The following is a 26,473-nucleotide window of genomic DNA, read 5'->3' as shown; positions in this document are numbered from 1 at the left end:
CAGCAGTAAAGGAGGAATTTTTCTGTTAAATGGAGGGCAAAGCAGTTTGGCTGGCAGGAACAAGCTGTCAAAGCAAACTGATTTATTATGTCATTAACCACTTACAATGTAAACAAGCAATAATGAAATATACACTACCAAACATTACTTCCTGCCTAGTACACAGTCTGAAATTCATTATAATCTGCAGTTACTTTCTTTTTCTTTTATTGTTTATGACAATAGTATGTTGCCACCCTGGTCTGCTACATTAGGAAAAAATTATGATCATGACTATTTTGACCAATATTAAAGCCTCAATTTTTGTCACATCGTTTTGAAACACATAGCTTTTGTTACACTTAAATATTTTAACATATTCTGTTAATTTAAATTTTTCTAAATTCAATTTGTTTTCCATGTTTCCACTGCTTTTTGGATGATTCATCTTTGGTGACGAGCGTCAAGTATTTGAGGTTGGAACGTCTCCTTGCCATCATCGTAATCTTTACCTCCTTCCACAGATTTTCTACCAGATCCAAGTAAGCACACTGGCTGGAATGCTCTAAAAAGACAAAAATGTTGGTAAAATACTATAAACCAAAATCTGCCAGGGGTGTGAATACTTTTGGTGTATCTCTTTTTACAAAACTAAAAGGCTCAGTGAGAAGAGTGGTCATCTTGCATTCCAAGGGCTGTGGGTTTTGATTCCAGCTTCCTCCTGCCACACGTTGGTGTGCCCCTGGGCAAGGCATTTAACCTCAAATTGCCTACCGATCTGCGTATTGGTGTATGAATGTGTGCGTGTTAGTAAGTGTGTCCTGGGGGAATGTGGCTCTAGTGTAAAGCGCTTTGAGTTGCCAGTATGACTGGAAAGGCGCTATATAAGTTCAGTCCATTTACCATTCCATTTAAAAAAAAGCACAAGTCTTCTCCTGATGGTATTGGAGGGTGTATTCTGAAGAACTGTGTCCCCTTCAGTTAGCAATATCTCTTGCTTTATTTTCAATAAGTCACTTCAAACACTCAAGGTTCCGCAGCTTTGAAAGGGCTCTGTTATTATCCCTGTTCCTAAAACCAAATCACATCATTCTTTGAATGTCTTCTGACCTATTGCATTCACATTATGAGCAACAAAATCATTTGAAAAGATCATTAAGCAGCTTCTTTTAAACAAGACTAAAGGCCATCTGGATCCATACCAGCTTGGCTACTGGGGTGGAAGGGGTGTGCCAAACTCTTGAATTTGATTTTAAGACATCTAGAAGGTACACAAACCCTCACCACACTTCTTTTTATTGATTTTTCTTCTGCTTTTAACTGCATCCCCATCTTCTAGCTGGGAAGTTAAAGTACCCTTTTAACATTGATTCTGGCCTTATATGTTGGCTTATAAATTTCTTAACTGTCAGGTCTCAGCAGGTGAAAATAAATGGGGTTCTTTCTGATGTTCTCTTTTTCTCCACTGGGTCTCCCCAGGGCTGTGTCCTGCCACCTCTTTTATCCATTTTGTAGATCGATGATTGTCGCAGTCAGCACCCTCAGCGGCTAGTCTTAAAGTTTGCCGACGACACAGTTATTGTACCCCTCCTCAGCAGGGATGACCCTAAACACAGGTCAATGGTCAGGGAGGTCACTGGAGTGAGTCTTACTTTTTAAAGATTAACGTCCCCCAAACAACAGAGATGATTGTAGAAGGAACTGTACAGTACCCCAAACTGTAGCGATTTCTGCCAAAAAAGAAAACGTTTAAAACAATTGCAAGTACATGGGGACAGTAATAGATGACAGGGTGACCTCTGCACACCATGTGGACTCTGTATAAGAAGACATGTATGTGCATATTTCATTCTTGTTTTATTGAGTGCGTTCTAACTTTTAACATTATCTGCTGGTTTTGACTTTAAACTGAATAGACTGTAGAATAGTCAATCCTAAAAGCAACCCTAAAAGCAAAACAGACATTGGTCCAACAGGATCAGCCTCTCAATAATTACTTCCAGTTGCTTCCATCTGGATGCAGGTTTCTTCTTCCCAGGTATGGGACAAATAGACTTAAAAAATCATCAATCCTGCAGTCACAAAATTCCTAATGATCTTTAAAACTGACCTTATATGCTTTGTTATGCTTAATGTATGGTAAGGTGTTATGTCAGGCGGACCGTGTTTCTTTTATTCCTACTGTGCTGCACAACTGCCCCTTGGGGATAATAAAGATGATGATAGATTTTGATCGACATAAGTTGCAGAAATCAGTACAATCATTGGCCACAACTGTTCTTCTATTGACAACATAATGTTAAAAGGTTGGAACAAATCTTCGATTGTTGAGGAAAAAACAGCCCCATCATCAGTTTATATCCACATCCGCATTTCATAGTGCACTTTTCCGTCCATATTTTTCACACCTTGAAGTAACAGGGGAAGAGTGTGGCCAAATAATTTAGTTAATGTTTTTATAAAGTCAGGTAATTTGCATTTGTGATCATTTTGAGCTGAAACTGAAATACAAGTTTAAAAATGTGAAATGCCTTATTGGCAACACCCGAAGTCTGTATCAGTCACATGGTCTAAACGGGTCATCTAGAATGTGTCCTGCCTGAAACGTTGTATGTTTTGTAAAATGCCTTAAGATAACAGGTGTTGTGAATTGGCGCTACATAAATAAAACTGAATGGAATTGAATGTGTAAACCATGCCCAGTCACCGACTGCCTTCCCGGATAAGAAATGGTGAACTGTTACTTTTTTTTCCTGCTGCCATTAAGTAGAAATCTCCTTTGCACTCAAACCTTATTGGCAGAAAACAGGAGCACACTTATAGACAGGTGCAGTATGCAGATGAACTTATTTTCCTAGAGGGTGGATTTTCAGACGTAGTTACAAATTCATGTCACACTTTAGGAGGAGTCTAGGACTGAATCCTGACTTTAAATTTTACAGACCCTTTCTACCCAGCAGCATACTGCAATACAACATCTGCCTCACTGAACAGGGACACCGGATTCAAACCTGTTATTTCGCCCTGCTCTGTGAATGGATCCTGAGGTGAAGAAACAGGTACAGCATGGCTGTTTCAAGTAACCCAACCTGCCTCCAAGGTGAAGGTCATTGTAAACACATGGACACACCAACAAAGCTGCAATTATTTATAGAAGGTAATCAGTGTCAGGAGACTTTATTTATTAAAATAATATTTAAAGAAATATTATTAAGGAAATAGTGAAATATTTAAGGAAATATTTTAAATAAGAACCAAATCTTTGAGAAATGGGGCTTAATGGTGTTTAATTGGTTATCAAGTTTAGTAAAATAATATTTATCATGAAAACTAACAACCACTTTTCTGTAAATGATCTTTAGCAGGCAAGAACGTGTTCTTAGCTGTTAGCGATTAAAGCTAACAAAAGAAGCTTATAGCTTATCATCAGAATCACACACATACCTTTAAAATACCACTAATGAAAGGGTTAAAATGCACAAGCGTAGATAACGCGTTATGGCCGATCTTCTGTGTTTAAAATTACCCTTTAAATAAAGTTTGTTTTAACTTTAAATAAAAAAAAAACACAAAGACAGAACATACAAACTGAGCACATATGCTGAGCAGATAATCTGCTAGCACTAAGATAGCTGAGTTTTCAACACAAACAAAACTAAACGTCATAAAACGAAAAATGTTTAGATTATTTCATTCTAAACTACTTCTCTCTGTCCAAAACACAACCTCTTACATGAAGCGTCCTGAGGAAAAGTTATCCGAGGCGACGAAGTTGAGAAAAGCTTCGACAGTGAACAAAGGGTTAACTGCAGCTAACCTCCGTAGCTGTGGGGTGGGACAGTTCGTTCTGTCGGCCAGCCAAACTGTATGTTGCTGCTGTAACCACAGTGATGCTGTCCCGTTGTCCTTCCTTCAGACCGGGAAAAACTGTTCCACTCGGCGTTGTAGAGACAGGGTCTCTGCTGGGAACTCTCTGTCGACCTCAGAGAGAAAAGTCAAGCAACGCTTGTACCTTAACTACCCCCGTTCATGAATGAATACCGGATACACAAACAGCAATTCATTCCTACTTAACTTAGTGCATATGATCGCGGGATCGTATGACACTCTTGGATCCAGTTTGAAGAGTTATGTCTATTTGCCAGCAAAGAGACATTAGCGCGCTGTGTCCCTCCGTCCAGTTCCTCTGGGGACCTGCATGGAAGAGGTCAGTTTGTTGCAAAAGCGGGGTTTTTATTCGGACTATGACGTCACGGAAAGTCCGCTGTTACCCCCGTTTCTGGCTGTGCTGGAAGTAGGTTAATGCGATTTATTTTGAAAGTTACAGAAAAGTTCTTACTGGCCTTTCATTTTGTACCCATGGCTGTGGTCCCAACAGTGGGCCAAATGCTTGATGTGGCTTTAATTGATGGCAGCCCAACCTACTTTCTATATAATTCAGCTAAAGATTATTTTTCTAGTTTACAAATGAACTATTTATATGAAAATAAAATGTCATTCTCAAATTGTGAAGTAATTAGCAAGTAAAACCTAAAACAAGATGGTGATGCAAAATATTGTACACATTTGATCCTGATACACACACACTATGTAAAACTGGCACTCAAAAAAAAACAATTCAAAAGGCAATGTTAAGGACAGATGGTCCTTTTAAATACACCAACATAAACTGAAAGATAACCTGTTTGACAGCAGCTCAGTCTCTCACTACAATCGGGTCTTATGAAACCAGGGACTTACCGTGTGTGTGGATGTGTGTGTGTGCGTGTGCGCACATCTGAAAAATAGCTAAATACTTAATCTGCATTTACTAGGGGATGGGGGCTCGAAGAAAAAACAAGTGACGCAGCCTTGGGTAAATCCAGCAGGCACATTTTGAATCCATCCATCATACTGTTGTAACCTACATGTAAATTGGCACACAACGTCTATTCTAACTGACGAGGCAAGCGGGTGCAAATTACACCTCCGAGGCATCCCATTATGATCCACCATGATAACAGATGAGCAGCAGTCAAGTCAGTGTATAAGTCTATGAGCCGGCAGAGAAATGGATTCTGCATGGTGATAGATTTATGCACCTGATAAAATCTGAGAGGAAAATGTTATCATCTGCTCTCAAATTGACAGAAGCAAAGAGAGAGTGCAGGTCGATGTGATGGAAGCATCTGAGTTCCATGCTGTTCTGCTCAGTGAAGAAGAAATGCAGCAATTACAAGTAGAGCAGCAATCAAAGGTAAAACAAAAATCGCAAACTACTGCTAAACACCAGAAATGCATTTCCACACAGACAGCATTTCAGTATTGTATAATTTTGAAAATAATTAGAATTATTGCTGGAAATAAAATAGCCCCTCTTCCAGTTCTATACTTGCTATACTTTTATCAGATTAAAGAAAATATAACCTCTGATGGGCAGCGGCACATGGACATTGCTTGTATGAGCTCAGCAGCCACTGAAACATTGAACCGTGTGAAAACTAATGACAGCCAATCTGACTGTAAACCCAGCTGCAAGCTAAGCAGCAGCCAGGTGGGTTGGTCAGAAAGACTGAGCTATTAAAGCAGAAGTTCTGCTCAGGATCATCTATGTGATAACAAACACCTATTCAGCAATGACCTGCCAGAACCAATCCTCCTCATCCAGGAGGTGTCACAAGGCCATTTCCAAGTCCATCATTCTACACTGAAAATTATTATAAGTTGACAACATTCATGACAGCTGCTAAATTTCTTAACATTGGACTTTTATGATGATGATACGTATCACCATGTTTGTACAGTATGCCCTGCGGCGTGCATGACTTAACATATAAATCATCTCAGGGAGGACACTCCATTTTATCAGTGAAGACATCAAAAATGTAACAACCAAAACTATAAATGGATGAATTGAGAATTCAAAGTATTTACAGTTTGTTATTGTCCAAGTCTGTGAGAATTTTGGCCTCAGTTTCCTGTTCTTAGCTGACAGACGTGGGGCCCGGTGCGGTCTTGTCCTGCTGCAGAATATCTGCTTCAAGGTTCCAGAGATGGTGTTCTGCATTGCTTCGTTATAACCAGTGGTTATTTGACCTACTGTTGCTTTACTATCATCTTGAACCAGGGTGTCCATATTCTTCTGACAATATGTCAACAAGGTATTTCATCTACACAGGTGGTCACTTAAAAAAATGACCTCTACAAAGCAATTTCTATAAACCTGAGAGATGGTTGTGTGTGAAAATTCCAGAAGCTCAGCATGTATTCACTGATTCACTGTTCATGTTAAAGAGCTTTTAAATTCTTCCTTCTCACACTTAAATCTTTTTATCTAGCGGCACAAAAACAAGACTCGTACTCATCGCGGAGGCAGCAGACTTGGTAGAGACACCCAGACGTCCCTCTCCCCAGACACCTCGTCCAGCTCCTCCGGGAGGAGCCCGAGGCGTTCCCAGGCCAGCCGAGAGACATAGTCCCTCCAGCGTGTCCTGGGCCGTCCCCCTGGGCCTCCTCCCAGTGGGACGTGCCTGGAACACCTCCCGAGGAAGGCATCCAGGAGGCAAAAACGAGACAAGAAGACAACAATGACAACAAAAGACAACAAAAACAATGCAAAACTGTTTATGCAATAATACTATTGAAAACACACAGTACGGTTCTGTCTTCAAGGAGCTGAGAGCAGCACACAGCACTAATAAAAGCAGAAGGGACGATGCTACTGCTATCAGAACAATGGCCAGGACATCCTGTTAACACACAATAAATTCATGTCTAAAATAAAGTTTCTAGTCATTTTAGTGTTATTTGCACCTTACAGCTTTGCTGTGTCCATCATTTCAATAAATAGAAGGAACCGAGTCCTTAATCAGCTGAAGTCTTTCAGCAAATCCTTCTCAATACTGGAAGAGGTTGATGAAGAACTCGTCCTTGACATGGGGGAATAGGAAGTTCCTCATGGAGCATTTCCATGAAAAATAAAATTTAACCAGGCCCTTGAGGTTCCAATGCTGGCTGACGGTGACATAATTTGTGTGGGATAATACACCCAACAACCGAACATTTAGATTTATCCACTTGCAGCTTCAGCAGACTTGAGCTTGGACTACAAAATGAGAGCGAGAAATAAAAATGGCAGATACGAGAAATTGGTCAGCTGGTAGTCCATAACCTTGTTTAGCTGTTCCACAGCAAATACTGTGTCATAATAGTTGAAAAAAATGTAAGAGGATAGAGAAAACTGAACGGATTGAAAAATATGAAAAACAGAATATACAAATATCTACGCAGCATCCGGAGAGACTAAATTAAACTTTTCTGCACTCCTACAGACTCCAAATACACAACAAGATGTATTTAATTGCTAAAAAAAATGATTTTCATCACTCAAAACCCCAATCATGGGTAAGACTGCCGACCTGACTGCTGTCCAGAAGGCCACTGTTGACACCCTCAAGCAAGAGGGTAAGACACAGAAAGAAATTTCTGAACAAATAGGCTGTTCCCAGAGTGCTGTATCAAGGCACCTCAGTGGGAAGTCTGTGGGAAGGAAAAAGTGTGGCAGAAAACGCTGCACAACGAGAAGAGGTGACCGGACCCTGAGGAAGATTGTGGAGAAGGGCCGATTCCAGACCTTGGGGGACCTGCGGAAGCAGTGGACTGAGTCTGGAGTAGAAACATCCAGAGCCACCGTGCACAGGCGTGTGCAGGAAATGGGCTACAGGTGCCGCATTCCCCAGACCTGGGCTACAGAGAAGCAGCACTGGACTGTTGCTCAGTGGTCCAAAGTACTTTTTTCGGATGAAAGCAAATTCTGCATGTCATTCTGAAATCAAGGTGCCAGAGTCTGGAGGAAGACTGGGGAGAAGGAAATGCCAAAATGCCAGAAGTCCAGTGTCAAGTACCCACAGTCAGTGATGGTCTGGGGTGCTGTGTCAGCTGCTGGTGTTGGTCCACTGTGTTTTATCAAGGGCAGGGTCAATGCAGCTAGCTATCAGGAGATTTTGGAGCACTTCATGCTTCCATCTGCTGAAAAGCTTTATGGAGATGAAGATTTCATTGTTCAGCATGACCTGGCACCTGCTCACAGTGCCAAAACCACTGGTAAATGGTTTACTGACCATGGTATCACTGTGCTCAATTGGCCTGCCAACTCTCCTGACCTGAACCCCATAGAGAATCTGTGGGATATTGTGAAGAGAACGTTGAGAGACTCAAGACCCAACACTCTGGATGAGCTAAAGGCCGCTATCGAAGCATCCTGGGCCTCCATAAGACCTCAGCAGTGCCACAGGCTGATTGCCTCCATGCCACGCCGCATTGAAGCAGTCATTTCTGCAAAAGGATTCCCGACCAAGTATTGAGTGCATAACTGTACATGATTATTTGAAGGTTGACGTTTTTTGTATTAAAAACACTTTTATTTTATTGGTCGGATGAAATATGTTAATTTTGTGAGATAGGAATTTTGGGTTTTCATGAGCTGTATGCCAAAATCATCCGTATTAAGACAATAAAAGACCTGAAATATTTCAATTAGTGTGCAATGAATCTAAAATATATGAATGTTAAATTTTCATCATTACATTATAGAAAATAATGAACTTTATCACAATATGCTAATTTTTTGAGAAGGACCTGTATAGTATTTAGACTGCCATTTCAGAATGTGAACATAACTGACCCTGTACAACTTGTGAAATGTCTTCATGAATCCAGGCACCTGACTTACCCATCAGCCCATCAGAACACATTAAGTCAATCAAGATTTACGTTTGTTACGTTAGTCAGCCTCTCTGTCTGATTGTGCCACAACCCAGTCGCTATAACAACCATGCCAGGAATGTGACAGCTCAGTGCTCAGCACTTTACATTGTTCCCATTGGGGTAAAAATGACTCTCTCAGCAGGTTTACGGTACCCTCTACTTGTGTCATGCCATAAATTGTTCAATAATCAAAGACTTAAAGAAAGTAATTTCAGAATAATTCTTTGTAAGAAATCCTTTAAACGTCTGTTCTTCACTTTTGGATACACTTCACGAGCCAGCAAATTATTACTCTCAAGGCTGTAGTTATAACTAGAAAGCTCTCTATGGATCACTATGGTCCAATTGACATTCAAATAGTATAATATGGGTGAGTGTTGGTAAGTCTAACGGTAGTTTGCATTGAATTGTTATATTTCAGCCACACTGTAGGAGTGTCAAGCAGAAATGGCCCTCTTTGAGGTCATTTTACAGTATCTCTCCCAGCAGGAGGTCAATTGCTTATTATTGTTTGACCAGGGGTTTCAATCTGTTGTATCTGTTCATAAGAGTCAACCAGCCAAAATGTGAATCAGAACCAGAATGGTACAATATATAATTACAATACAATGAAGGATGGATGGATAGATAGATAAAGGTTTAATTGATGTATAATAATACAACAGTGAAAGGAACAAAACATTTAAAGAGGAAATAATACATATAATATCCTTCATACTGAAAAGGAAATAATTAGAAGCATAAAATGATCTTCGCTCACCCCTTCTGTATAAATAAAACGATGTGTATGATGGCCTTTTACACATTTACTGGAGGAATACACGGGATCAAAATGTTTCATCAACAGGTATAAAACTGTAGTTGGCCAGGCAACATTTGGATGCAAAACAGGCATACAAACTAGCAAAAAGGCAAACATATTCAGACAAATACGGAATACTTTGAAAATGTATCCTACAGGAGCAAAATGGGAATAAAAACTGCATAAAATTCTTCCTTCTTCTGTTTAAATAGACAGTTGAACAAGCTATCTGTCCACCTACTGAGCTGTAGTGAAAACTGCATAACTCTGTTTGATACCCTAGGGTCACACTGTTTTGCTGACCCATCATTAACAGGAACACCTCAGCATGTCCTAGCAGCTTGTAGGTCTAGATATTACCTTGACATACATGTAGCATTAACATCCTCTTAATTGCTCCAGAGCTGTCTGAATAAATCCCTGCATTGTGCCTTATTGCTATCATTTTAGCACAAGCCATTATGCTGCAGTGTGTACAGCTGTTTTCCTCCCACTATGCTGACCTCCATTGGTGACCTTAGTAGAGTGTTACACTATTTCCAGATGCTCTCATATACAGGTACATTTAAAAAAAAAAAAAATCAATAAAAAAAAATTCAGAAAGAGAAACTCATTATATAGATTTATTAAACAGAGTGAAATATTTCAAGCATTTGTCTGGCAATTTTGATGATTATACCTTACAGATAATGAAAACCCAAAATTCGGCGCCTCAGAAAATTTAAATATTGTGAAAAAGTTAAAGATTGGAAACTCTAATCTGCTAATTAACTAACCAAACACCTGTAAAGAATTGCTGAGCATCTAGATGATCTCTCAGTCTGGCTTCAGTTGGCTACACAATCATGGGGAGGACTGCTGACAGTACGGATGTAAGGAGAAAGATAACTGGACTGTTGATCAGTGGTCCAAAGCCCCATTTTCAGATGAAAGTAAAATGTGCATTTAATTTGGAAATCGAGGCCCCAGAAGCTGGAAGAAGAGTGGAGAGGCACTGAATCCACATTGCTTGAAGTTTCATCAGTCAGTGATGGTTTGGGGAGTCATGTCATCTGCTGGTGTTGGGTCCAGTGGGTTTTCTGAAGTTTACAGTCAACGCTGCTATCAACCAGGTCATTTTAAAGCATTTCATGCTTCGTTCTGCTGACAAGCTTTATGGAGATGCTGATTTCATTTTACAGTAGGACTTGGTACCTGCCCACACTGCCAAAAGGTACAAAAAGCTGGTTCAATGACCATGGTGGTACTGAGCTTGGCCAGCAAACTGGGCTCCTAATTCGGTTTTCATTATTGTAAGGCATTCTCCCCATGGTATATTTTTGTAAATGTACTTGCAGTTGTTCATTTTTTTTTAAACCAGTGAACCACCTGTTTAACTATTTTCAAAATCCTATACTTAATTTAAAAAACGCACAAATATAAATAATAAGTAAATAATGAGGCCTAACCTCTGGAGTACCCAGAGAGAACCCCAACCTTTCACAAAGGAGAACATGTAAAGTCCATGCAGCCTACCCAAGATTCAAACCCAGGACTTTCTTGCTGCGAGGCAACAATTCTAACAGCAACAGAACAGTAACAGAACTGCGATTTTTGTTACTGGAAATATTGAGCATTGGACTATTTCATGTTTTTAGGACATGAAACATGAATATGTAGCAGATGAACTGGGGTAAAACTGATGTGAATGTACACTAGCTTTGTTTCATGGGAACTGTTTTAGGATGGCACTCCTGTAGCCTGACAGAATAATCAGGGCTGACCTTCCCTCCATCCAGGACTTATACAGGTCAAGGGTCAGGAAAAGAGCTGCTAAAATCTCTGCAGACCCCACACACCCTGCACATAAACTGTTTAGAGTTTTACCTTCAGGTGGCGCTACAGAGCACTGTTCACTAAAACCAGCCGCCACAGAGACAGTTTCTTCCACCAGGCTGTTTCTCTGTTGAACATTCAATAGAGTACAGACAACAGCATACAGATGTTGCAAAGGCACCTTTTTATTGATAAATGTGTATATTTGTATATTGTATATATGTATATTATGTAATGCAAAAACAAAAACCCGAGCAAAGTGTACCGGAGTCAAATTCCTTGTTTGTTTGTACGGACTTGGCAATAAAGCTGATTCTGATTCTTTTAGTTAAAATGAATTCACTTCAGTAATATTCAGGAACACTCCGAGCCTCAGAAACATGTAGGTAATGGTTTCCTTAAAGATATGAGGCTCTCATTTCAAATTATTTCTGTAACAGTGCTGATGTGAATCTTTATCTGAACACCTCTGCTACATTTAATACTTTGCTGGCTGAATGCATGGTGGCTGCTGTGGACCAATACATGTCAAACGCGCTGAAAAATGCACTTCTGGTTACTATGGACGTCAACTACAGCCATGCCTTAAAAAAAACACGACATGACACAGATTGGTTCTTATCATTATCACTAAAAACATATTTTAAATTGGAAATCCTATCAGATTGACATTATTGACGATGGGGAGAGCAGAAGAAAGAAAGGATTCCAGTCCATTTGGAGGTTAATTAAGTTCATAATTTAGAACCATGTTCTTACACTGTTTCAAAGCTTCACCTCAGGGAAAGTGAAGGCGGTCTTTCAGCTTGCAGGATGTGAACTCGTAGTGTTTGGTTTTACAGCATAAGAATATATTTTAGTTTTAGCACAGATTGTCGTTGGCATCTGCTGTGCAATATCTGTCAATGGATGAGAAATTATATAGGCTTTTCCTGATGCACTCCCTCTCCAGAAGGTTTAACTGCAGAAAATCACAAAAAACCAACTCGGGTCAACAAATCATATTTCATGCATACAGCAGGATCCCATTTAGCTGGGTGACTTCCTTATCCCACAAAGATTGAAATAAATATATTCCTAGAAATAAAAATATCTTTCTTCTAGTTTACTTTTAAAAGTAGTACCCAAAAACTATCCTCAGAGATTAAAATCTCCATCTTCGTTTGTAAGAAACTTTTTTTATTCTTATTTAAATACCTCATATCCAAAGGAAAGCTCATGTTGGGCCCACGGCACTTGTAGCACGTTTGCACTTAAAGTCAAAACTGAGTTATACTCCTGACCACTCGTCGTATGTCTCCTGGCAGTGTTCGTTCCTGACTCCTGATTTGCAGTGTGTTCTGAAGCGCTGACCAGTGAACACTCCTGTGAACACACTGAATTAATGTGTCCTTGTCTTAAAAAGAACATTCTGCTAAGAGCAGCCTTTGTAGCTGCTGAAGGACGTACCTTTCATTGTGTCAGCAACAGTGGCATGATAGAGAGCTGTCCAAGTTCATCTTACTGAAGCATTTGTACTTTATAATGAGATCCAATGGAAATAATAATTGGAGGAAACAAGATATGTACAATGAAGGGTATTGGTGGAGTTTTCCACGGCTAGTCTGACCCCCACTGACCATGGCAGCAAACACCATGCATTTTAATTTCACTGATATTTACTCTCCAAAACATATTGTCAGAACCTACAGACTCAACTGCTAGGGAATCTGTTACACTCCACTGGTCCCAGTCACAGATCAGCCCAGTCTTACATGAAATCTGTCACATGTACAGTAGTACTGATGTCACAATAAAGACAAACACATGTGTGAGATGTTCTGCTGTTCCTTTTCTCTTAGAGTGCTCAGTGTATAATGTGATGCCAACCTGCAAACCCAAATTATTATTTATGAAGAGAAATCGTGTTATAACAATCGGTTTTCTTCTATATGTGTGGGTGATGATGGTACACTTGAATACAAGCCACTCCATTGGACTTTAATGTGTCACTCCATATAATACCATCTGCTGGCTAACTAGTAGGTAGCATAGCTAGAAACGCCAGTACTGCTGTAGTATGAGACTCTAAGAGAACAATTATTGGCAACAATTGAAAACTAACAACTAAGGACTGTTACTTTTTTTTAAATATAAATTTTACGTTCTGAGGAAATTGTCAATAATCATCTGTCTACTAAACTGCATCATCCATCACATGATATTTTTACCATTACTATATTAGTCTTCAACATACTGCAACAGCAGTAACTGTTACTGTAATGAACAAAAAGGGCATTCTGTCCTGCATGTTTTAGACATTGTCCTGCTTAAATGCACCTGGTTCCTGCAGAGTTGGTGACGGGCTGAGGAGATAACCCAGCTATTTGACTTAGTTAAGTTGGAGCAGGAATGCATCTAGAAACATGTAGGACACGGACGACTTGAATTGCCCACCAATGCTTTATGTTGTGACTGTAAAGCTGTAGAGGCTAAGGAACCTAAGGATAATGAAGATCCTGAAAACGCTGAAGATGCTGAAAAAAGATTTTCTACCTCACAAATTGAGCAAAACATCAGATATGTAAAAGCTCAAAATAACTATTTTTTCATGTGGAAGCATTGTTTCTGGTTCGTCAATTGTAATGTATCAATCGGTTCAGTGATGACCCAGATTTCTTTTTTTTAATCCATGGACAGTATTTGTTTTTTTTTTAGAACATTGTGCTAAACAAGATGGATTAGAAATGGTCTGAAGGATGAAGATGAAGAGCTGATTGAGAGAGGACCATGTAGAGAGCAAAGGCTACATGGTCCTGGTCCAGCAAACCAGTGGCTGAATTCTCTCAGTACTTACAAACAGTTTGTATTTCAGTATGAGCAGCAAAAATGCTGCCACATAAACAAGTTCAAAGTTGTTTAATGCTTTTATAACCAAGTGTCATGAACCAGCATGACAGGAAGTGATATTTTGTGTGTCAACACACCAGGGACACTCTGGAGCCATGTAACAGGGTGTTGAATCACTCACCTTCCTGTCTGGAGGGATTATTACTAGCTTACATTTATGTTGGATTTGTCTCGGCAGTCGGAGCTTGGAATAACGTCGGAACACAGGAAACAATGGGATTTCCTGAAATGTTTTAGCTATAATAGTTAATGGTGTATGAGTAATGGATGACGCATTTTGAAAAATTCTGTTCATTTTTTATGTTTGTATGTGTAAGGGTTTTTTATTAATAAAATAAGTAATTTTTGAGTAGTAGTTTTGGTCAAAATCCCCACCCCTAAACCACACATTGACCAAGTTTTTCTGAAATGAGTCTGTGTCCCATATCAATATCATTAATATCCATTACATCTCTGAAGAGCTGCGTTTGTGCCTGCTTCATCGGTTAGCACAGATTGGAGAGAAAAGCAGCAGGTTAGGACCCACTGTAGCAAGGAATCACAAATGAGAGGTGCTGCTTTTCTCCTCACAACCTGGACTCACAGAATCACCCATTTCTCAGGGTGGAGATGGACATATCATACCGTGTGTGTGAGTCTGTGTGCATGTGAGTTGAGTGAGTTAGAGAGAGAGAGAGAGAGAGGGTGGAGGGTAGGCGGTTCAGAGGACCTGGGAGAAATGGAGCTTTCCCATCGGTTCCCCAGTCAAGGCCACAAGAGTATGCTGGCTGTGGTCAGCACAAACTGAACAGCTGACGTGGCCCGGATATTGACAGAACTTTTTGCATCTGCCAGACTGAGGTATTTGTCTGAAAAATAAAACGAGCATGATTTTCTGCCACAATCCAAGAGGATTCAGACACAATTATACCGTGTAGATGCTCAGGGGCACACGTTCCCGTCCTTCTCTTTATTTTTAGACCCAAACAAATGATGAGCAGGCACATATGATAATGATGTCACCGTCCAAAATAGTCTGACAAAACTCAGCACAAACAAACAGCCGGTTTACTGTTGTGCATTCACGTTCCACAAGCAGATGTACATTTTGTGATGGCTGAATTTTAATCTGCAGTTGATAATATAAATTTGTGAAATGTGTAAAGTGTTGTCATATTGTTTATTTTATAATATGTTCCACATATCAGGTGGCTAGAGTCAGCTTTGTAAAACAGGATCATTTAGTGGTAATCCTGGGTGCTTTTTATTGTTTATAATACTGATGATTTGACACAAAAACTGTTTCGTCTTCTGCAGGAGTACTGGTGTGCAGCTTCTAAGAGTGTAAGCTCCAAGTCTTAAACTACTGACTGTATTTTAGGAAGGTTTGCATTGTAAACTGCATCTTTGCAAAAGCTAAACTCCAAGGTTGGAAAAAAAAAAAAATTCATCCATTCATTTACTATATCTGCTAAATCCTGATCAGCAAGGCTGCACAATCAATTGCCAACCTATTAATATTAAAATATCACTGTAAGCAATCAGTATATCACAAAGAACTGCCTGGACTACAATAAAACTAGTACGACCTCAGCTTAGGGGTTTCTGGTGCCCGTTTCCAGCGGTCATTGGGTCAGAGATCATTGGGTACACCCTGGACAGGTCTCCACAGACACACAGGACAGACAACCATGCACACACACTCATACCTAAAGGCAACTTCGAGGAACCAAATTTCTTTTTGGTTCCTTGAAATTTTACTCTAAGCCTTTTCATTCAACTCCCCCTTAATTTGATACCATCAAATTAAAACCAGTGCAACCAACCTCGTTCAGATGACAGAAGTTGTTAACCAGAGTCCAGCAGTGTGTAATGTAATCCAGCTGTTCTGTTTCTGGCCTCAGAGGTTTGTTAGAGAACATTAGAGAACAATCAGCATCATGAAGACCAAGGAACTCAGCAGACAGGTCAGGGTTTACAGCAGGGTTCGGTTTTACAACATCCGAAGCTCTAAACATCTCACAGAGTTCTGTTCAATCCATCATCTGAACATAGAGAGAGGATGGACCAAATGCAGACCAACCAAGACACGGATGTCAATCTGTTCACAGGACAACTACTAGTCACGCAACTCACAAATCTGGTCTTTATGAGATAATGACAAGAAGAAATTCAAAAGAGGGATTTTTTACAAGCTATGTTGGAGTCACAGCTAACATGTGGAAGAAGGAGGTCTTCTCTGAAAAGATCAAAATGCAAGCTTTTGGTCTGCATATAAAACACTAGTGTGTCATAAAACTGGCATCATACAGCACCCTGATTTGACCATCCTCACAGAGAAACATGGTGGTGGCAGACTCATGCTGAGGTTTTTTGTTTGTTTGTTTTTTTTTACAAAGTATTGACTCTGATGGAAGGGAGGGATACAAATACACACATTTTTAATAAAAAGTGTATATTAGTAAAAAGTTGACCATCTTCTCGTAAAATGGAAATAACCTGCTGGAGTCTGAGGTTGTAATTAGGGATTGGCAATATATTTGATACATAATGCTTTTGTGGCACATGTGATCCCTAAAGTGGCCATATTGTAACATTCAGGTAGAAATTTCCATAGCAACCAACTAGTAAGATAAGGAAAATATGTGAACAAAACTGGACTTTAACCACAAAGTCCACCTGGAAATAACATTTCAGATGATCTCCATTGAAACTGCTCGGGTTTAAAGAGCCCCTTTTCCACTGAAAGCCCCAGGATTTAAAAGGCCCAGGACTTGTTTTACCCGGGTGATAAAAATCCCAGGGAATCTCGTATGGACCACTTATTTAAATCAGCCTTATGAAGTATTGGGAAGTTGTGAAGGAAACTACAAAATACCCCCACTTTAGCAGACTTATTGGACAACACACTATTTTTTCTTTTATTATGATCAGGTAAATTTATATCAGATAACTACAGAAAATGTTCTTAGTAAAAATGTTATTTATTAGAATAAAAAAAACTGATGATCAGTCCAGAAGTACAGGGAACTGAAGCTTAGACTGTCTAATTATAAGAAAATATTAATATGACGTAGAAGATGCATAGAGAGTAGAACAGAAGATGGCAGGATCATAGAGCTTCTGCATCCAAACCTGGAACTGTTGTATCTCCTCTGCTGCATAAAGCTATGAAAAATAAATAATATTTTAGCTTAGTGGAGTTCATACTCCACTAAGTTAGGTTTACATGAGAAGACAGTGTTAAGGAAATGTGTAGTTTGTAAGTACATGGAAAATTTTATATGCTCTGATCATCAGCAATGCATTGAAATATTTGTGTTACAGAACTGTGGTGAAACGGTTAATAAATTAATGCTAACAATAACTTAAAATGTAACAAATTTCCAGCAAATAATATTGCGTTTTATATTCTGGTACCTGCAGTCACCACATACATACTAAACGCTCTATATTCACTCTCAGCCGTCAAAAACTGATAACAGGTAGCGGGAAATTCCAGAGTGCTGGGCCGAGATCAGGCAGCAGTTAGTGGGGACGTCTCCGTCCAGCCGCCTGGTTGGCTTAGCAGCCAGACCACCCTGTAAGCGGAGCTCCACTGCTCTGAAAACTCCGAAAAACATTCAAATGTAGGATCATTCTGGATGAACTGAATGCACAGATGAAGTTTTGAGGTCTTCCTTCTCGCAGACAAACATCTTTAAACTACTTTTTGTGGCAAATTAATGGTATAAAAACGAATTATTTGTATTATTTGTAGCTTCAGTTGCCATGCCTCGCTGCACACAACCCCGCCCCTTAAACAAAGCCCAGGGAAAGCTGAAAAGACCTACTCCAGATACCATTGACCCATGAAAGTAAAGCCCCGGGAAAGTGAAATTACCCTGGTAAATTTGTTTCACAACAAAACAAAGTCTGGGGCTTTATACAGGCCCAGTGGCTAAGGAAAAGGGGCTAAGGAAACCTATAAACTGAGAAACAGATGATGAACTGCATTTATTACTGCCTTCGTCAAGTTATGAGTAATTAAGTAAATGGTATCGTAAATCATTTGTTCAGCTGTGTAAAACAGCTTTTAATCTGATTTCTGGGATGCTGCTGAATTAGCCAATCATTAACTTCCTTTGAAACTGTATTTTAAGATTTATGTTGCCTCAAACACTGATTATTTAATGAAGTTTGAGGTCACGTCGTACAGAAGTTATTATAAACGTAAACAGTACAACGTTCTGTAATAAAACAAAGCATATCTGTGTGAACAGTGTTCACAGACCAGTGCTTAAATAAAATTTATTAAAGTATGTATTGTGATTAATCTAGGGCTGAAACAGCTAATCAAATTAATCGGGGTTAATCGATTATTGAAATAATCGTTAACTGATTTATTGATGAAATAATCATTAACTGGAGGTTCTCTTTTTGCTACCAAAAGAGTCCTGATCTCTCAAGACATGGACTCAAACTGGAACCAGAAGGTGTACATCTGTCACTTAGATGTACAGCAGATTCTTGAAGACATGCAAATTACCAGATATGGAATGCATGGGTAGGATCTGTTTGTCCTGTACATCCCAGAGATCCTAAACTAGATTGAGATTTAGGTCAGAAGGGTCTAACTTATATATTATCCATATTAGGATGGTAGGACCCAGTGTTTTTACAGGAACATTGCCCAAAGCATCTTTACCACATTGCTCTGTGGTGCATCTTTACCACATTGCTCTGTGGTCCAGTTCTGATGTTCACATGCCCATTGTCGGCACCCTCCGTAGTGGCACAGGGTCAGCATGGGCACCCTGACTGGCCTGCAGCTGTGGACACCCATAAGCAGCAAACTCTGATGCACTGCATCATCAGACACCGTTCAGAACCAACATGAACTTCTTCAGCATTTGAACTACAGCAGCTCGTCTGTTGGATTGGACCAGCCTTTGCTCTGTCCATCAATGCCTGCTGCCAGTTCATCACTTTTGATAGATACCAACCACTGTAGCCCAAGTAGGAGCTGCTGTTTTAGAGGTGCTCTGATCCAGTCATAAAGCTTTAGAATTTTGTCCTTTATGAACTAGCTCAGATTATTACACTGCTAATTTTTTATGCTTTATTGATCAATGTCAACTTCAAGGACAATTTCCCACCCTCTCAGATGAACTTTTTCAGTTATTTGGTTTAGAAATCACATATAACACAGATTTGTTACACACAGAGTAAGGGTGTGCAATATGTCTAAATGAAGATATGCTATCTTAGATTGTAAAGAACTAGAAAATATTTAACTTACTGCCAAAGTAGCAAGATTGTAATTGCAGTAAGACACATTCTATGCATTGCAGTTCGAGGCTAGCTTGGACACGAATTTCATTTCCCTCCTTTTTCTCAACTTTATAAAATAAAAACTAAATGCATGTAAGGCTACTTTTAAGGCTAGGCTTAAAACTTTCCTTTTTGATAAAGCTTATAGTTAGTGGCTTAGGTTATCCTGAGCTATCTCTGTAGTTATGCTGCTATAGGCTTAGGCTGCTGGAGGACATAATGACCACTTTCAACCTCTTCGCTACATTCTCACACTACTCTCTAATTCTGCATTATTTGATGTTATTTCAGTTTTTAACTTTATGTTCTCTCTCTTTTCTCTTCCTAGAAGCTACACCTGGCCTGACTCTGTGTCTACCTGTGACACCTTTCTGGAGAGGGGCATCGTCCAAGCTTCTGCTGGCAACAACTTAATGCTCACCCTCTACAGATGATGCACATGGCCCTGTCTTTCAGTGTTTAACCCTTTCTCTCTCCTAGACATGGCTACTGACTGAGCTTCTACTGTGACTAACTCTATGTTCTCTCTTTCAGACTCTAACCTTGAAAACTGGCTCAGAGTTTATCTGTTCTTTCTTTCTAGGTGAAACAACTAAAAGAGCTACATCCATTAACATTTACTTTTCCTTCCCATAGAAAGTACTCCTGGATCAGTGCTTCTTTGTTCTCTTTGTGTCTCTGCTCTGTTCTCTCAAACCCCCAGTCAGTCGTGGCAGATGGCCACACACACTGAGCCTGGTTCTGCTGGAGGTTTCTTCCTGTTAAAAGGGAGTTTTTAGTCTCTACTGTCGCTACATGCATGCTCAGTATGAGGGATTGCTGCAAAGTCAACGCCAGCGACTGTCCACTGTCTCTACATGTTCATACAGGAGGAGTGACTGCTGCAAGTCACTGACTGGATGCAATCTGCTGGGTTTCCTTAGATAGAAAAACATTTTATCCAATTTGAATAAATAACTGAATCTGACTGCACTGTTCAATGATTAGGACTAATTGGAATGTACAGGGGTTGGACAATGAAACTGAAACACGTGGTTTTAGACCACAATAATTTATTAGTATGGTGTAGGGCCTCCTTTTGCGGCCAATACAGCGTCAATTCATCTTGGGAATGACATATACAAGTCCTGCACAGTTGTCAGAGGGATTTTAAGCCATTCTTCTTGCAGGATAGTGGCCAGGTCACGACGTGATACTGGTGGAGGAAAACGTTTCCTGACTCGCTCCTCCAAAACACCCCAAAGTGACTCAATAATATTTAGATCTGGTGACTGTGTAGGCCGTGGGAAATGTTCAACTTCACTTTCATGTTCATCAAACCAATCTTTCACCAGTCTTGCTGTGTGTATTGGTGCATTGTCATCCTGATACACGGCACCGCCTTCAGGATAAAATGTTTGAACCATTGGATGCACATGGTCCTCAAGAATGGTTCGGTAGTCCTTGGCAGTGACGCGCTCATCTAGCACAAGTATTGGGCCAAGGGAATGCCATGATATGGCAGCCCAGACCATCACTGATCCACCCACATGCTTCACTCTGGGCATGCAACAGTCTGGGTGGTACGCTTCTTTGGGGCTTCTCCACACCGTAACTCTCCCGGATGTGGGGAAAACAGTAAAGGTGGACTCATCAGAGAACAATACATGTTTCACATTGTCCACAGCCCAAGATTTGCGCGCCTTGCACCATTGAAACCGACGTTTGGCATTGGCATGAGTGACCAAAGGTTTGGCTATAGCAGCCCAGCCGTGTTATTGACCCTGTGGAGCTCCCGACGGACAGTTCTGGTGGAAACATGAGTGTTGAGGTGCACATTTAATTCTGCCGTAATTTGGGCAACCGCGGTTTTATGTTTTTTGGATACAATCCGGGTTAGCACCAGAACATCCCTTTCAGACAGCTTCCTCTTGCGTCCACAGTTAATCCTGTTGGATGTGGTTCGTCCTTCTTGGTGGTATGCTGACATTACCCTGGATACCGTGGCTCTTGATACATCACAAAGACTTGCTGTCTTGGTCACAGATGCGCCAGCAAGACGTGCACCAACAATTTGTCCTCTTTTGAACTCTGGTATGTCACCCATACTGTTGTGTGCATTTCAATATTTTGAGTAAAACTGCACTCTTACCCAACTAATTGAACCTTCACACTCTGCTCTTACTGGTGCAATGTACAATCAATGAAGACTGGCTACCAGGCTGGTCCAATTTAGCCATGAAACCTCCCACACTAAAATGACAGCTGTTTCAGTTTCATTGTCCAACCCCTGTATGTACCTGACTTTTGTGAAGTGCCTTGAGACGACATGTGTTGTGAATTGGCGCTATATAAATAAACTGAATTGAATTGAATGTAGCAAGACCAAATGTTTGCTCGTTTTAATAAATGCCATGGTAGTAGTACAGCATTAGCATTTTTGGCTGAAAATAAAACTAACATTCAGCTGGATTGTCTGGTTTGTCTGTTTAACTAGTTATCTGCTGGTATGATTTATCTGATTCCTAGTGTTGAAACCTAGAAATAAATATATAAATTGTATGATATCTTTGTCATATCACCCACATAGAGTGATGTGTTTCAAGAATTTATTTGTGATATTTTTCATTATTCTGGCTCACATGAAAACCCAAAATTCTGATTCTCAGACGATCAAAATATTAACAAACCAAGTAAACAGGTGTGACTATATGGACCTACTGAACAGTAGTCAGGGCTTCTTTTGCATAAATTACTGCATCAATGCAGCGTGGCAAGGAGGAGATCAGCCTGTTCTTCTGCTGAGGTGTGACAGAAGCCCAGGTTACTTTGATAGTGACCTTCAGCTCATCTGCATAGTTAGTTCTGGTGTCTCTCATCTTCCTCTATACAACAATAGATTCACTGTGGAGTTCAAGGTCAGGTCAATTTGCTGGTGTTACCATGGAGATTAAAGCAATTATTGGTACTTTTGGCAGTATGGACCGGTACTTGCTGCAAAATGAAATCAGCATCTCCATAAAGCTTGTCAGCAGAAGGAAGCATGAAGAGCTCTAAAATTTCCTGATAGATCGCTCTGTCAACTATGGACTTCAGAAACCCAAGTGGACCAGAACCATTAGATACAACCCAAATCATCAGTGACTGTGGAAACTTCACACTGGACTTTGAGTAGTATGGATTCTGCACCTCTCCACTCTTCCTCAATCTACCTTAATCTGCAAATAAAATGCTAACTTTACTTACATCTGAAAACAGGACTTTGGACGACTGAGCAACAGTCCAGTTCTGTTTCTCCTTAGCCCAGGTGAGACACTTGTAGTCCATGTGAAGGATCGGTCTGTGTGTGGTGGATCTTGATGCTCTGACTCCAGCTGCACTCCACACCTTGTAAGGCTCTCCAAACTCTTAAATGAGCTTTGCTCCACCATCAATTTAAAACTCTTTGTTGCTTTTGTATTACTTATCTACTATGCTTTTTCCTTTCATTAAACTTTCCATTAATTGGATCCAGCCCTCTGTGAACATCCAGCTTCTTTAGCAATGAAGTTTTGTGTCCTTGTGGAGGGTGTTAGTAGCTGTTGGCTAGACAACTGTCTGTCAGCAGCCTTCCTCCTAAATGTGTTGTGCAGAACAGGACATTTCTGTATTAAGGACTTTTTTTATTGGAATAATGTAATACTGTAACAACTGTAAAATCCGAAACATAAAATTAACAGAAATAGACACTTCAAATACATTACTCTGTGAGTAATGAATCCATCTAACATCCATCTTCCTGTATGATATATATATATATATATATAGCTGATCATATTGTAACTTCTTGAGATGTGGCCGTTTTAGGGCAGGTAAAAGAGATCAGGGTCAGTGCATTCCTCCCTGCTGCTGTCCTATGACTGATTAAGCCCATCGCAACATGACAAAACTAAAGTTTTTGTGACATGGCAGCAACAGAAACCCACTGGGTTCTCCTGCCATGAAGGAAACAAGGTCACAGCCAGGGAAACAGTGATCAAATGTAGTTTGCGCTCTATAGTTTAACGCTGTGCTCTGCGTCCATTACGCAATAAGCGGCTACAGCTTCCATCGGCTGGAATAATCCTTCACAATGCGCGAAAGACACACATATGATGATCTGAGCCATGAAAATGTGTTAAAAAGCTCCAGACAGTTACTTCTCTGCAGCAACACAACACAAAGGATGCAATGCGAACTTTGCCAGCGCCCTGCTCAGCAGAACCAAGCGGAACATAACTTACTTTTCCTGCACGACATTCTCCTTGATGGCCCCCAACGAGGAGAGGTTCCCCTGCTGGAGTCTGCAGGTGGCCAGGTGCCTCTGGTGCTGATCCTTCAAACAGGCGTTTTCCTTGCACAGATCCGTCACCTGGAGCTCCAGCTCCTCAATTCGGACTCTCTGCTTCTCAAGCAGATCCTGCTGGGTCTCGATTATCTTATTCAGCTCTTGAAGGTACTCCGCCGCCTTGCTTGGGTTCTCCGTCGGATTCTCCATCTCCCTCAAACCCCGCTGTGCGTCCATGAAAGCGGCTTCCACACGAGCAGAAACGCACTCCCCCTTTCTCCAGCTACTTTCTCGGGCTCACTGGGATCGAGACAGAGTGTGGTCCAATCCGCTGATCCCGCTCCGCCACGACATCTCTGCTGTGCTGCGTGGCAGCGGCGGTTCTGTAGAAACCTGACCAGTTCTGATGCGCTGGTGTACACCGAGCTCTGCGCCGCGACCAGCCTCCAACCCACCGCCCCGCGCGCCAGAGAGCCGTTTAACCCTCTATTGTCCGGCAGCGGCGTCCGGCGTTGCGCTGACGGGTTCAGCGGCCTCCCTCACCGCTAAGCAGGAGGCACGCCCACCGTGTTCAGGCTGTAGGTTTCCGTACGTGTAACTGTTCAACAGGTGGAGAAAGTTTCCACGGAGACAAACCCGGTAAAGCTGCAATCCTGTGGTTCTGGCCATAACACAGCAGAGGCGAATCAAGCAGTTTTACGGGGGAGGGGGGACAAGGATTCCCCTCGTCTAATTGTAAAATAAATTATGTCAGACTTTCTATATTTATACATTTTCTTTACATCCGCTCTCCAAATAAAACTTTGAAAAAATACATTTAAAGCAATAAAATGGAACAACCGGCATTCATACCCCTGTGCCCACATTTCCAACACCCTTTACTGCTGAGAATGTGCTTTTAAATTGGACTGGGACATGATATCAACATGGCGCAGTACCAGGCAGCACTGACATGGGCCAAGGACCCACATGGACAGTTAGCCATCAGGTTCAACACAGTGACAGAATTTTGCTTTATTATCCTCTTTTTCTTTCAGGGCATGTTGCTGATTTGTGTCTGTAAGTATAAAATAATTCCATATTACTATGCAAAGTTTGGCATTCTTGCAGCAAACACCTTAAAATTGTGAAAATCTGTTTTTTTAAGTGAAATATTCTTAAACACAGCTATATTACTGTAGAAACATGGAAATATGTGTTACAATTTTGACTATTAGTGTTTACTGTTGGCAGAACCAAGCGCATAGTGAGGGTCTGCTGGGAACGTCTGGCGGACGTATTCAACTCTCACCTCCGGGAGAGCTTTGACCAGATGCCGAGGGATGTTGGAGACATAGAGTCTGAGTGGACCATGTTCTCCGCATCTATTGTCGATGCTGCTGCCCGTAGCTGCGGCCGTAAGGTCTGTGGTGCCTGTCGTGGCGGCAATCCCTGAACCCGGTGGTGGACACCGGCAGTAAGGGACGCTGTCAAGCTGAAGAAGGAGTCTTATCGGCTGTGGTTGGCTTGTGGGACACCTGATGGGTACCGTGAGGCCAAGCATGCCACGGTCCAGACGGTAGCAGAGGCAAAAACTCGGACCTGGGAGGAGTTCGGTGAGGCCCTGGAGAAGGACTACCGGTTGGCCCTGAAGCGATTCTGGCAAACCGTCCAGCGCCTCAGGAGGGGGAAGCAGTGCTTCGCCAACACTGTTTACAGTGGGGGTGGGGAGCTGCTGACCTCCACTGGGGACATTATTGGCCGGTGGAAGGAGTACTTCGAGGATCTCCTCAATCCTGCCATCACGCATTCCCTGGTGGAAACAGAGGCTGGGGACTCGGGGTTGGACTCTTTCATCCCCCAGGCTGAAGTCACCAAGGTGGTTAAAAAGCTCCGCGGTGGCAGGGCTTCGGGGTTGGATGAGATCCGCCCTGAGTACCTCAAGTCTTTGGATGTTGTGGGGCTGTCATGGTTGACACGCCTCTTCAACATTGCGTGGCAGACGGGAACAGTGCCTTTGGATTGGCAGACTGGGGTGGTGGTCCCCCTACATAAGAAGGGTGACCGGAGGGTGTGTTCCAACTACCCGGTATTGGAGAGGAGAGTCCGGCCGATAGTCAAACCCCGACTTCAGGAGGAGCAGTGTGGTTTTCGTCCCGGCCGTGGAACACTGGACCAGCTCTATACCCTCTACAGGGTACTCGAGTGTTCATGGGAGTTTGCCCAACTGGTTCACATGTGTTTTGTGGACCTGGAGAAGGCATTCAACTGTGTACCTCGTGATGCCCTGTAGGGGTACTCCAGGAGTATGGAATCGGGGGCCCTTTACTAGGGGCCATCCGATCTCTGTACAAGCGGAGCAGGAGCTTGGTTCGCATTGCCGGCACTAAGTCGGACCTGTTCCCGGTGCATGTTGGACTCCGGCAGGAGGGCTGCCCTTTCTCACCGGTCCTGTTCATAACTTTTATGGACAGGATTTCTAGAGGCAGCCAAGGGCCGGAGGGGGTCTGGTTTGGGGACCAGAGGATTTTGTCTCTTCTTTTTGCAGATGACGTGATCCTGCTGGCCCCCACTAGCCAAGACCTACAGCATGTGCTGGGACAGTTCGCAGCTGAGTGTGAAGCGGCTGGGATGAAGATCAGCTCCTCCAAGTCCAAAGCCATGGTTCTCGACCGGAAAAGGGTGGC

General features: G+C 41.5%; 1 protein-coding gene across 3 annotated transcripts in view; it reads right to left on the bottom strand.

Moving 5' to 3' along the window:
* iqsec1b (IQ motif and Sec7 domain ArfGEF 1b) overlaps positions 1-24,315 on the bottom strand; it is a 327,598-nt gene extending 303,283 nt beyond the window's left edge. For all 3 annotated transcript variants that reach the window (XM_047347008.1, XM_047347010.1, XM_047347014.1), the window contains exon 1: positions 23,764-24,315. In XM_047347008.1, coding sequence (XP_047202964.1) covers positions 23,764-24,044 — 281 coding nt within the window. In that variant the 5' untranslated portion in view covers positions 24,045-24,315. The remainder of the gene's footprint in view (positions 1-23,763) is intronic.
* Positions 24,316-26,473: the final 2,158 nt, after the last annotated feature.

Source organism: Girardinichthys multiradiatus, chromosome 20 (genome assembly GCF_021462225.1).
Source record: "Girardinichthys multiradiatus isolate DD_20200921_A chromosome 20, DD_fGirMul_XY1, whole genome shotgun sequence".
Taxonomy (NCBI): Eukaryota; Metazoa; Chordata; class Actinopteri; order Cyprinodontiformes; family Goodeidae; genus Girardinichthys; species Girardinichthys multiradiatus.
Note: the sequence above shows the minus strand (reverse complement) of the source record. Positions and strands in the feature narration are given on the sequence as shown.